Source organism: Aristolochia californica, unplaced genomic scaffold, assembly GCF_029961685.1.
Source record: "Aristolochia californica isolate CCGP_79_NKW_82.1479 unplaced genomic scaffold, dmAriCali1.0.hap1 SCAF_13, whole genome shotgun sequence".
Lineage (NCBI taxonomy): Eukaryota > Viridiplantae > Streptophyta > Magnoliopsida > Piperales > Aristolochiaceae > Aristolochia > Aristolochia californica.
Genome location: NW_027181804.1, coordinates 2,538,205 through 2,551,920, shown reverse-complemented (window position 1 = coordinate 2,551,920; position 13,716 = coordinate 2,538,205). Strand labels below are relative to the sequence as shown.

General features: G+C 39.7%; 1 protein-coding gene across 1 annotated transcript; it reads right to left on the bottom strand.

Moving 5' to 3' along the window:
• Window positions 1–11,050: 11,050 nt before the first annotated feature.
• Window positions 11,051–12,014, bottom strand: LOC137948473 (WAT1-related protein At4g08290-like). The gene is made up of 3 exons (XM_068794555.1): window positions 11,868–12,014; window positions 11,198–11,349; window positions 11,051–11,099 (listed from the first exon to the last, which is right to left on the bottom strand). Exons 1-3 carry the CDS (start codon window positions 12,012–12,014, stop codon window positions 11,051–11,053), a joined length of 348 nt encoding a protein of 115 aa, XP_068650656.1.
• Window positions 12,015–13,716: the final 1,702 nt, after the last annotated feature.

Below are 13,716 nucleotides of genomic sequence, written 5' to 3'. Positions count from 1 at the left end.
CAATTGGCCCTGCAGTTAATTGCAGAGAAACAAGATGATATCAATAAGACTTTGCTTCGTACTCTAGTTATACCGGAGAACTACGAACTTCTCTCGTCTTCAACAGAGAAATGATTTATCCTTGATGAGCTCATAAAGGTTAAAAAGGAAAAAAAAAAACTCACTCAATTCTTATAAATCAACCTTTATTTCTCATAATATGGAAATAGTACATTTCATTTCATGATAGACTATTACACACTTTTGAATGCACAACCCCTGTTACCAGCATGATCTTCGCGAAAATTATTGGGTTGCTTTGAATCACCATCGGATGCTGGATGCTGGATGCTGAAAGAGCTGTAAACCTGTAAATACCAAATCTGATGAAAATGTACTAATAAAGTAAGACTTAAGTTGTAATGGCCACAAAATTTCTTGGTTTGTGGAAAGGGAGTAAAGGGAGAACAAGTGAATTATGTTTTATTTTTCTTAGTTTTTAGGACTAAATAATTGTTAAATGGAACGTTGTGAATTTGATAAAAAAAAAAAAGATTTAATGAGGGTTCAATAACAGAGTTATGAGTTTGCATCATTGCTTGCTTGTTGCATTTTATATAATGGGAAGTTAAGGCCATGCGTTATATAATTGCATCAAGTGAAGATGCCTCAAGGAACATGGGTACAAAAGGTTTTATCAAATGATGATTGTTCGACTATAGTTAAAGAAAAGATGTTTGGTTGCGGTTATAAGACCGATGAACATCCTAACTTGGAAAAGAAAAAAGGTGGAAGTTATCAGAAAGAGCAAGGGTTTACCATTAACAACAAACCTGTTGGATGGCTTGTTAGGTACGGTTGAAGTTGATAAATGAAATAAATTATTAGAAAGTCAAATTTTGGACTTACCAAAAACCAAGGATCATCTACTCCCTGCAATGATGCTTTGCTATCTCTATTTAAATCCAATTCTAAAATGTTGCTTCACATATACTACCACCTGTTTCAAAAGAAGGAAATCATCTATTTATAAATGGCATAGGGCTTTATTGAGGCTAATAAATATAACCAGATCGAAGACATTACAAATGATTATTTTGATAATTCGGTTGCCAAACATTTTTTCTCAAATTCTTGATGATAAAACTTATAAGGATAGATACTGTATGATGCATGACCTTAATTTCTGACCTTACTGAGGTCTTGGGAAATATTTTTTTCAAGATCCAAGGGGAGACTGGGATGAAATAGTCAATATAAGAGACTAGATAGTTTCCATTGAGTTCGCCACCATAGAACTCAACGGTTTCGCCTAACTATATTTTGATTCTGCCCTTCTAAATGGAACATCGGCTTGCACGATTCCATCTCCGTCTACCAAAACGACTAGAAATGTTTTAAAAAAAAGTAGCCGTACGGCGTACAAAAAGCTCATGCCCTAACCACCCAACAACTATTCCATCCCCGTTGTCCATTGATCAATACAAGCCTGTTAGTTTGACCCAAAGAATGGATTGAAGAAGTATATAGAGGAGATTTGACCAAATGATGTAGATGAAGAACACCCTCAAACTCCTTTCAAATCCTTTTAGTTTGGTCATCGAACAGACCATAGGATACTCTTATTTATGGAGATAGTGACTCACATCCTTAATATAAGGAAAGTAACCTTCTCTAGATTGACCACATGTGACATCTTTTGGCTCTTTGGCATTGACCCAATGGGTCGTCCCTCTTGACTTCACCCTATTTCGCTTGGACGCTGGTACTATTCCGCTCCTTCAATCATTTCTCTTAGTTATGAGGCGCCGTAGGCTCTCTTACTACAAGGGGCTGCGCAGCTTTACTACAGAGGAGGCTTATTTGACTGCAGGGGCCTTCTTTTGAAGCTTGCTGGGATAGACTAGCTCTACTTGCAAAAGGGAAGAAATGCCAGTACACAACGAGGACGTAGGGACTGAGGCCCTTCTTGAGACAAAGGGAAGTGATAATGTACATCCCTGCAAACCCAAATTGCACGAAGATCATGGCGGCGTAGGGTTTCGCTTTGCTCATGAACTCCCTCATTGTTAGCGCTGAAAAGGTGGATTCAGAAACGAGAAACAGAGGGCTGCGGAAATAAACCTCTTCATATAGGCAGGAATTGCGGATAAAAGTCAAACAAAAAATCGTGCATTGTTTGTTGTAACGGAATCAGAATCCACGCCTTTTAAACTTCTTCTTGCGTGGATGTATAGCTAACAATGGGGAAGTTCATGATTGTTTGTTGCAACAGAATCAGAATCCACGCCTTTACTGTGTATGGAACCTTCAGCAGGGGAGTTTGGTCTTGTTTACTTATACTTTCTCCTGTGCTTTAGGCTCCTGGTTCATCTCCTTAAAGCTAAAGGAGAAGCACTTTTTCTAGCATTTTTTCTCTCCCACGTTCAGGCACTTTCAAGTTCCACGCATAGGACACGTTTGTAGCAGTCAAATGGTGAATTTAATAACTTTTCCCCAGGCTCAAATGTGTTGGCCACAACACAAAAGCTTACATTGATCCCTGATGTCAATCGTTAGATAAAGCTCTGGCTAGGAGGATAAGATGAAAAAGGAACTGGTAAGAGTTTACATGATCCCATTTTGGTACACTCAAGTGGTATAGAGAAGAAGACATGCCCTTCTGTCATCTTCCCCGCAGCACTTCATAAAGAAACCAACTACGAGGATAACACCATCAGTAAAGAACAACTGTTCAAGAGCTCATCCACAGTTCCATGCAACTGTTGTTAGTTCCTTAATCGTACAGAATTTGTTCCCATCTACTTCTTCGCCTTTCTTTTCTCTTTCGTTTTTATTTACCAGGTGCTTTGCGTAGTTGGCATTAGTGCGATTAAGTGTTGGACAGAACAAACTTTTTCCAACATACATCAGTATGTTTGAAGCATTGTTTTATTTTTGAGATTGTAAAATAGCATACTATGAATGATAAATTATTTAAGGTACAAATAAAATTTGGTATCTTTTGTTGCCTTGAAATCTTTCAGGGAAGAATTTGATGAGAACGAACCAGATGAAATGATTTTTGCTGGCTTGAGCCAGCCTCCAGCTGAGAAAGATGACAAAACCATAAATAATGGAGAAGAGGGCACATCAGATGCTGCTAGAGTGTTGAAGACAAAGGATTTGGATGAGATAGAATTAGTTTCAACCTCAAAAGTGTCTCTGGTCGGAAGTAAGAGAAAAATATCTGAGTTATCCAATGCAGATGATAAAGATGTCATTTCAATTGTTTCTTCTGTGCATACATTAGCAAATCAGATGGAAGAAATTGATGATGATGATGAAGATGATGTGGTCATGTTAGATGAGAATCCTGATCACTCGAAGAAGAAACGATTAGATTAAAATTCTCTTACTGCTCCAATTGACTTGGAGGTTTTGGGCGCATTCTAATTTGTTCAAATAGTTGATATCATTTTTTATAATCACAGTACAATAGATGTCCTCTCGTTCCCGCAACCGTCTCTCGTTCTCTGCTCCCTCTCTTGTCTCCACCGTCCCTCTCCGGTCTCCCTCTTTACGGCGTCCGTCTCACTGCGAACGTCCTTTCGGCGTCCTTCTCTCCGTCTCAGACTCGCTCTCCCTCTGAACCTCCTGCTCGATTTTGACATTTGGGCTTTGATTTTTTTAATTTCTACTTCGATTCGTCATCGATTTCCCCATTCGGCTTTGATTTCAGCCATTGACTTCGGTTTAACAGCCATCCTCCCTCTCCTCTCCCTCTCGACCTCCGCCGCAGAGCACGGGAGGTTGAGCATTTGTTGCAAAGCTTCTCAGCCTCCCTCTCTTCTCCCTCTCGGTGTACTGTCGGAGCGCCGCCTCTGTCGGTGTTGCCCGCTACCGTTGCCGGCCGTCGCCGTCGCCGTTGCCTACTAGCCCATCGCCGTCGCCGTTACCCGCTGGCTTGCCGTTGAGGAAGACGACGATGGTTTAATTTTTCCTAAGTTAGGAAAAATTAAAGTATCTCCATAAAAATCATTAATTTATAATTTTATTTATAAAATAATTATTTTTATTTATAATATATTTATTTATTTTTATTTAATATATTTATTTTACAATTACTATATTAAAATAGTGATTTAATAGTCATAATTAAAATATTGTTAAAATAAATATTTGATAAATTATTTTGGCATAATTATCTGATTACTATAGTTAATTAAACCAATGGTTTTAAATTTTGTGATAATATATTATTAATTAATAATACATAAAATATATTATATACAAATATATAGTGTGTTAAGTTATGATTAGATCAATTTTTTCTCTTAAATTATTCATTTTTAGGTTAAAGTATATCATATGTTATTAATAAATTAATAACTCAACGTATTACTTTCGTTTTTGTTATTTATAACGTTATTTATTTATTATTTGTAATTAATCATGTACGTATTTCATTGGCTCATGTAATTACCATATTAACGCATAATAAAATATCTAATTCAATTAATAAATATATTAATATATTTAATTATACATTAAATAACTTATTCGTGTAGTAATAATGGTTGTTTTACCTAATTTGGGGTTTAAGGATTACGTTGTAATTAAGTGCACTGTAAAGGTTTAGAGATTCTCTTGTTTTTTATGTTTTTCTCATGTTGGGGCACTAACACTGGAAACTGTTTTCCAGTGCACATGAAGTCGTCAACACTAACACCAAGTGCGAAGATGATCTTCATGTACATGACTGACATGATCTTCATGTTGGACATGAACTTGAACTTGAAAAATCTATTTGGGTAAAGTGTAATTATGTAATTGTAACTCTTTTCATTATTATTAACATACATTGAGGGGAAGGATTAAGCACGTCACCAAAACCTAATCCTCCTTCAATCCTCTCATCTCTCCTAGCCAATTTCTCCTCTCCCCTTCTTCTCCTTTTCTTCTCAACCGATTACCTCTTCTTTGTCCCTCACTCTTGCTACTCTCTTCTCACCATTAATCTAGTTCGTTTACTACTCACTAAATGGGACCCTAAATCTAACATGATATCAGATAATTAGGTTTAGGATCTCGAGGATATGGTGCTCATCGGTTAAAGTTTAATCTCCTCGGTGGAGTTTGTTTGCTCGATGGAAGATGAGTATTCCTCTTATTTCTTTTCATTTTTGAAGATAGTTGTTGGTACATGACTCGTAATGCTGGAGTTTTTAGCAATCTTTGATTCAAAAAATTTCGAAAATACTACTTCTTACATGTTAGCTTCAGCGTAGAGATTGATTTTCCGATATGATCACTCCATGCTCTCTTCAAAGGTTGATATCAGTTTTGTTTCATGATTATGGAATGTTGGATGTTATTTGATTTAAACTAGGCTCGTTTATCACTTATTTCATGAGTTTGTGATTAAAGGAAGCCACTCTTACATGATTAAGAGCTCTTGAGGTTTCATTGTTTGTTGATGTTAAAAAAACTCATGAAAGTATCTTGAAGTGTCGGATTTGTTTTTGTTAATAGAGGATATATGCTGGTTTTTCCCTCTCATTGGGAAGTATTCCACGTTGAGATAGAGGGTGGATTAACGTACCAAGAATTCATAGAAAAAAAGGAAGTAGAAGGCTTTTTTTGGATGATAATTGGTGCCTAATTCATAGAAGGAAAGCTTCCTTTCATGAAAAATCTCTAGCTTACTCAAGATCCTTTGTTTTGGTATGATTATTACTTGCCCTGATTAATTTTTTTCTTGCCTTAAATAATTAAGACAAGTCAAGATTGAAATCTTTTGGTGAAGTGGCACTATAACTCAAAAGGAAAGTTTCCTTGGTTATTTTTTAGAAGAAGCTGAGTTAGTGGAAGATCTTCCACATTTTGATTTAGTGGCTGATTTTATTTGATTATGTCCTTAATTATTATTCTTTCTTGATTAAGAATGACATATGTTTAACTATTTGATCTCGGCTAGCATGAGGTTTCCTTACTTATGCATGATTGATTGCGATCTCGAGTTGGTTTGGTTAGCTAGAGTCTGATTGAGATCTCAAGTTGGTTTGTGTTAGGTTCCCTCGCAATAGATCGAGTCACCCGACGATGACTCCTACCTTCCAGACTTGTGACGTTGAAGGAGACTTGGAATTCTTTGATCGACCAATAGTTGGAATGTTGAACTAATGAAAGGATGAATATCTGAGTTTGTGAAGGGAAGCTCACCCTGGACCTCCTCGTTAAGAAAGGGAGAATCCGACCTTGTACTAATTCTATTGATCAAAGCTTCTTTACATTCAGACTACCTTCTTTCTTATAACAAGAAGGACCATGGCGTTACACTGCCGAATCCCCTCATTTCCCCATGGCATCCACTCATTTCCCAAGCTATTCTATTCCCATGACGTTCATACATTTCCCAAGCCATACTCTTCCCAAAGTCTGACGCTAACCACCATTTTCCAAAGTTTGACGCTAACCAACTTAACCACTTCCCAAAGCTTGACTCTAACCACCATGACGAGCCCCACACATAACTAAATTTTAAATTAGACCCAACCCTTATCCTTACTTGCAAGTGACCCCACCTAAGTTCTGCGTCTAGCAATGACTCTAGATGCTATGGAGTTCATAACATCACTCCCCTCCTGGAAAAAGAGTTTGTCCTCAAGCTAAAAGTTGGGGTAGAGGGTCTGAAACTCCGCCAATGGTTCCCACGAGGCTTCCACCCGATCCATCTCTACCCACTGAACTAAGATTTCCCAAAGATCATTGACACGACAAGCCTGGAAGACGCAGGCTGGAGTGGGCAAGACGCGACCATCATGAAGGGTGTGCAACATCGGCGAGTGACCTTGGAATGGCTTTAGCAGTGATACATGGAATGTTAGTGTTGGTGATCTGTGATATGACCTGGTCTTTCGCACCTTAAACGGTTAACTTTTTTGGGTTGCATTGGCTAGTTGTCTAACATGGTATCAGACCAGGTTGGTCTTGAGTTCGAGTCCCGCTTCTCCCATTTGTTCTATCTGTTCCGTCTGTACAATCTGTACACGGGTGTTCCTCGTGCGGGGGAGTGTTGGAATGGGTCTGTCTTTAATATGCAAGTTGCCCTTTTGCTAATAGGTCAATCTGTTGGCGCAATGGTTAGTAACATGGTATCAGAGCAGGTTTCACTCACCCCGCCTTTGAATCCTGGTGTGTCTGCTGCACGAGGAGGGTTTGCATCTGGTTTGGTTCAGTGGACTCTCTGAATCTGGCCCGGGTTAGAAACCCGGGGGATTGGTTTGCGGCGGAGTGTTAGTGTTGGAAAAGATGGTGGGCAGTAAGGCCGACGTGGCAGGAAGATAGAGCCGTTGTTTGTACAAGATAAGGTGGTCCTGGATGGCCCGGTTTCTGTCCATGGTCTGCTAGTCAATGTTGTGCTATAAGGCGAGGAGGTCCGGTGTTTGTTGAATTTCATCCCGAATTAAATCCAGCAACAAGAACCGAGGTTGACTGATGGCATTAAGTTGTGGTGCTAGTACATCTTTGTGTGACAAGACATCGAAACCACGGTTGAGTTGGCCTAGTTTGAACTTCTCCCGAAAATTGAACCCATTAATTTGTTGAGCCAGTGTTGTTGGGGTGAAGTGGTAAGGCGTTGCTCGAATAAGTACTTCAGACTGCAGTGGTCGGTTCGAATAAGGAAGTGACGGCCCCACAGATATGGTCTCCAATGTTGAATGGCTTTGGCTAAGCCAATAAGTTCTCGCTCATAAGCCGCCAATTTGTAATGATGTGTAGCTAGTTGTCTGCTAAAATAAGCAATATGATGGCCCTGCTGCTGTAATACCACGCCGATGCTGCCCCCAGACGCATCACATTCAATAATAAAGAGATCCTCAAAATTAGGAAGATGGAGCATTGGTGCTGACGCTAAGGCGTGCTTGAGTTGTGCAAAGGAGGAAAATGCGGCCTCGGACCATATGAAAACATTTTTTTTCAGCAAACTTGTCAGTGGAGCTGCTATTTGGCCATAATCTTGTATAAATTTGCGATAGTAGCCTGATAAGCCCAAGAAGCCCATTAACTCAATTGTTGATTGAGGAGGGGGCTAGTCAATAATAGCCTGAATTTTAGTACTGTCAACCTTGACGCCCGAGGCTGAGATAACATGTCCCAAATAACTAGCCCCCTCCTCAATCAACTCTGATACCACAATGATAGGTTCCCTCGCCATAGATCGAGTCACCCGATGATCACTCCTAACTTCCAGGTTGACTTGTGATGTTGAAGGAGACTTGGAATTCTTTGATCGACCAATAGTTGGAATGTTGAACTAATGAAAGGATGAATAACTGAGCTCGTGAAGGGAACCTCACCCTGAACCTCGTTAAGAAAGGGAGAATCCGACCTTGCACTAATTATATTGATCAAAGCTTCTTTACATTTAGACTACCTTCCTTCTTATAACAAGAAGGACCATGACGTTACACTACCCAAACCCCTCATTTCCCAAGCTATTATATTCCCATGACGTCTATACTTTTCCCAAAGCTTAACTCTTACCACCATGACGAGCCCCACACATAACAAAAAATTACATTAGACCCAACCCTTATTCTTACTTGAAAGTGACCCCACCTAATTTCTGCGTCTAGCAATGACTCTAGATGTTATAGAGTCCATAATAGTTTGGTTCATATTTGGGTCAGCTTGTTGGAGTTGTTTTACTTATCCATTTAAGAAGTGAAGTGAGACTTGCTAAGTCTCAATTTTCTCTTAAACCTCGGTTATTTAGGCTTGGATTATATCGGTTATTGATGTTTCTTCTTATATACTAAACAAGAGTAGTGTTGTTTTGATACTTAATGACTTAACAATACACGATAAGTAAAAGTGACTTCCTCAAAATTACTACCATACCCTTGAGAGGGTTGTCTAATTACCTGAGTTGGTCACAATCGGTTAAGAGGTTTCTCATTACTCGAGACCTCTTAGGACATCTAACCAAATCAACTCCACCTATTGACGAAGAGGACAACTCTTATATTAAACGGTTGAAGAATGATACATGAGGCTCATAAATAGAATGACGGAACATGTGGCAAACAATGTGGTTCACCTTGAAATTACTAAGCAGATATAGGATACATGTGTCAAGTTATACTCTCAAGTAAAGATAACCTACAAAAATTATATGATGTTTTCAAAGCATGTTTAATACAAAGTAAGGGAAAAACTCACATGACTATTTGGCATAATTCAGAGGGCTGATTCAAGAATGGAAAATTGTTCAACCGTAGTCCATTCATTTTAATTAATCCAAATTGATATCTGGTGCCAGCGCATACCTTTTGTCGATCTGCTTCACAAATCAAATAGAAAATATTTAAATAATACCTTTATGATGCCTGAGGCTTGTATGCACTGCCTTCAAAGAGATTCACCTCTGATAGTATACCGGATGTTGACGATCCCTTCTAATATGTAACAGATCTTTTTACCCTTTTGGACATGTACAATATTAAGCGGACCCACAAACTCTACTGGGTTTTTTCATATATGTAACCAACTAATATGAAGGTTCAGAAACCCTAAACCATTTTTATCCCAATGGTTGGATCGGATGACAAAAGTTCATCTTGTTTTGGCCCTGTGTAACATGCAAGCCGACCCAAGCATATACGTGAATATGTTCAAGATCACATGGGAGTCATAAGCGAGGATAGAAAAAAAATTGTATTTAACTCAAGAAATCCTTATTATTTTTAGTAATATAGGAACAAAGGGAAATAAATCCTGGAATAAGTCTCGATCCTGCAACCTCTATAGGAATGAATACTTTTTGTTTTTAAATGGAAGAAGAAATCTCATCCACGCAATGAATGAGAAAACCTCCACACGTGTCTCTGCCCATGCCCGTATACCAGATAGCCTTCTGGGTGGATCTCATTTCGGAGGCTGTATCGGCCTGGCCCGGAAACGACCACCCGCTTTGTCTCGTTGTTCGCATATAAGGCGAACCCAGCGGCTCTGGTCAAATACAGCTTAAAAGATAAGCCAACATGACATGACGAGGTAGAATCGATTGCAGATTAAAAGATGTTACGGATCGGTCCTGGCTGGTTCGGCGGTGAGTCCTTTCCCGGTGACGACCCCCTGACTCACCAGCAAAGCGAGGAAGGCGGAGAGTCAATGCACCGTCGCCGCATCTGAGCCGTACTTGCTGAAGGTAGTCGCATCTGAGAAACACGGATAATAAAAGCCAGAAAGGGAGAGAACATGAAGTTGATTTTACAAATATTACAGGGGAACAATCGAAAGGGAGAGAAGAGAAAGAATCAAATCTTACAGACGAAGGTGATGAGACAGAGAGGAAACGAGTGGTCGAAGAGAAAGGCGGAGGGCCACATTCGGAACGAACGAAAAACAAAAACGGTAACTAACGAGGGGGCATGAAACGTCGTTACCGTTGTTCTCACCCCCTCGTAAGTATTTGACACCCAGTGCTTGTCCTCAAATACAACTTCCACGATAACCCAACATTCAATGTGGGACTATAAACGAGGTAGAATCGATGGCAGATTAAAAGCCGCAGCTTCGAGTCTCCTTGCGTTCAAATATGCAGACAGCAATGGCATCTTCTTCCTTTTTCTGTTTCCCTTAGGATAGTTCGTGTTTGGAAAGGAACCTGAATAGTTCGATTGTGTTCTCCTTCCAACCCTGATTCTTGTCTGATCTTCACCTTTAGACAAGGGGGTATTAGGAGTCTTTGGTTGTTATATTCATGCTGAGTTGCAAAGTGTAATGCTAAGTTACGTTGCTGAGTTGTATAGTTTAACATAGTGACTTACTCGTTTTATGTTTCTGTCCATAAATACTTACAGTAGCTTCTGCTACGTTACTCTGTTCTTTCAATAATAACAGAAAGAGGTCTCTGTGTTTTACTCTGTTTTCGTACTAGCTCCAGAGCAGATTTCTTTCTGATACAAATTCCAGAGTATATTTTATCAACCTTCACTTGAATTCATCTTCTCCGAGTTGATCGCCATCATGGGTTGTCAGTTGCCCGTGACTCTGGCGAGCATATGGGGTCCTTGCTCTTTCCCTACACCACTGCATAAAGGCCGACTACAATGACAATAGCTCCAATCACCCTGAAAGAAATTGGAATCCGCATCATGACCTTGAAACCTAATTCATTTTCTGAAGCAAATTAATACTTCCCATCGCTGTGATTTGAATATATACATACCTTCCTAAGCTGAGCTCGTCGCCTAGTATGATGGAACCCAGAAACGCCACGATAATCATACAGAGAGGATTAAAAGCTGTGACAAAAACTGGGCCTCGTTCCTTCATCGCCATCCCTTGAATGTAGTATGCCAACCCAGAATTCACTATGCCCTGCGCAGAAAGAGATAAAAAAGATCAAGCACTGGGAGAAAACCTAACAACCTGAGAACATGAGGCAAAAAAGAGAAGACTGTACCGAGTAGATAGGAGCGAGGAGCCTGGTGTCCCAGGCGATGGACTATGCAGCAGCATTCCTTTCCACGATAAGAGCCGCCGCAGCGCCTTCTACGATTCCCACGAAGCATACTAATGCTGACAGCGACAACTCGGCGGGGTATGAATCTAGTGTGAACGACTAGACTAATGCATTTCTCGTATTTGAATCCACCTTTTCAGACGAGTTGGAATCTGGTTGCATCGCTAACAATGGGGAAGTTCATGAGCAAAGCGAAACCCTACGCGGCCATGATCTTCGTGCAATTTGGGTTTTCAGGGATGTATATTATCACTTCCCTTTGTGGCCCTTCTTGAGACAAAGGGAAGTGATAATGTACATCCCTGCAACCCAAATTGCACGAAGATCATGGCGGCGTAGGGTTTCACTTTGCTCATGAACTTCCCCATTGTACCGAGTAGATAGGAGCGAGGAGCCTGGTGTCCCAGCCGATGGACCATGCAGCAGCATTCCTTTCCTTGATAAGAGCTGCCGCAGCGCCTTCTACGATTCCCATGAAGCATACTAATGCTGCAATCTTGATGAAGACGGAGAATGTCATCTTGGGCCTCACTTTCTTGAAGAGAACCGAATGGAAAGAATCAGAATAAAGAGGAAAGTGAGGCCTGATATTCTGACTGTTTCCATTCGGTTCTCTTCAGGAAAGTGAGGCCCAAGATGACATTCTCCGTCTTCATAAAGATTGCAGTCCTTGGCTTTCTGGAGTAATGCTCTGAAACTCTTGCAAAGACTGATTTTATGGAGAATATCTTTCACTAGTTATTTTACAGTTTACCCATCTACTCAAAACATGCTATTCCCATGTTTTCACGGGAAAATCGTGCATTGTTTGTTATCAAAGAATCAGAATCCACGCCTTTTAAACTTCTTCTTGCGTGGATGTATGGCTAACACGCATTGACCATCTACTCAAAACATGCTAATCCCATGTTCCCTTCTGGTTCTCCACCTCCCTTCAGCTCCATAAAATTCTTCAAGAAGCCTCCTTATGTACAATTAAAATGAACAAAACACCATATTAAAGAAAAAACAAGGTAAATCTCTGTGGTGCCTTTTCTCTACCATCGTTGTTTTTTATTCAGAAATTATGACTTCCTCCAGTGCCATTCTTCCGGTGATCACCATTGTTATTAAAATATTATTTTTCGGCTTTTCACAGTAAGAGCAAGAGCAATTTTTGTTTGGTGGATCTCTGGTTAATATCATTTGTTCTGAACCAAATATTTATGGGTTCTATTGGCTTGTATACATCTCCTTACTGGATTAACAATTGGAGCTCAGATTTTACAAGCATCACTCTTTTTATTTTGGGTTAATAACGGATAACTTTGATTGGGCCAATGTTTCCTTAAAAGACAGCAGTAGTGGAGTCTGATATATGAAGCTTTCACCAATCCATCATGAAGGCAAAAGCCTCCTTCATAGCCTGCAGGACTGAGTTGTCATGTTTCTGCCCTGCATTTATTTATAATTTTTCTTTGAAATGTTTTTCTGTTAATGCTTTGAATCATTCAGTCTCCATTATATTGTATAAGCTCCAATTGTCAAATGGACAGGTTTGTTTTCTTGGTTTCTGAACATGAAACTTGTTGCTAAAGGCCAGAACCTTCCTGCACATGTTGATTCTTTGAGGCTTCTTTTCTACCTCGGTTTTGGTTTTGTTCTGTCATCTATCTTTTAATTTTGTGGATTATTGGTCATGGTTGAGGCCGTCTGGTTGGGTTTTTGGCTGTATGTCATGAATCTTCTGTATCTCATGTCATGCCGTGGTCATCATGGTTTCCTACAAAAATGTTATATGTTTGATTACATGCACAGTGCACCCTTTTTCCCCAGTAAGATCTGAACCCAAGACCTCTCAGATTACCCTCCCATGTGGACATTGAGCCACAGGCACAATCCACAAATCACAAAAGTATGAGTAGGCTGGATCTGGCTTGTGACCCTTTCTGGTCCTATATTAAGTTGGAACTCAGATCTCATAGGTTTAGCAGATCACAGTCTAGGGCTGGTCCTAACACAATATAAGGAAACGATCACTCACTACTAAACATTGATGGATTTCATCACATAAATCTTGGAGGTTTGGCAGCACATTCTTCATTAGCAAATCCATGCCATTCATAAAAAAGATTTATCATGGTATTCAGGTCAAGAAACTTAAAAAGCCAACACTATGGGAAATTTTTGTTAAGGTGGATTCGTCTTTGGCTGAATGGCATTTGTAACGGCCACTCTAATTG

Bases quoted from the DNA above. Each gene is read 5' to 3' on its own strand.
- LOC137948473 (XM_068794555.1), bottom strand. From the start codon at position 12,014: ATGACATTCTCCGTCTTCATCAAGATTGCAGCATTAGTATGCTTCATG. The intron at 11,350-11,867 runs GTACAATGGGGA...CTTTCTGCGCAG, and splicing joins TCCTCGCTCCTATCTACTCG to GGCATAGTGAATTCTGGGTT. The intron at 11,100-11,197 runs GTATGTATATAT...AATTTCTTTCAG, and splicing joins GACGAGCTCAGCTTAGGAAG to GGTGATTGGAGCTATTGTCA.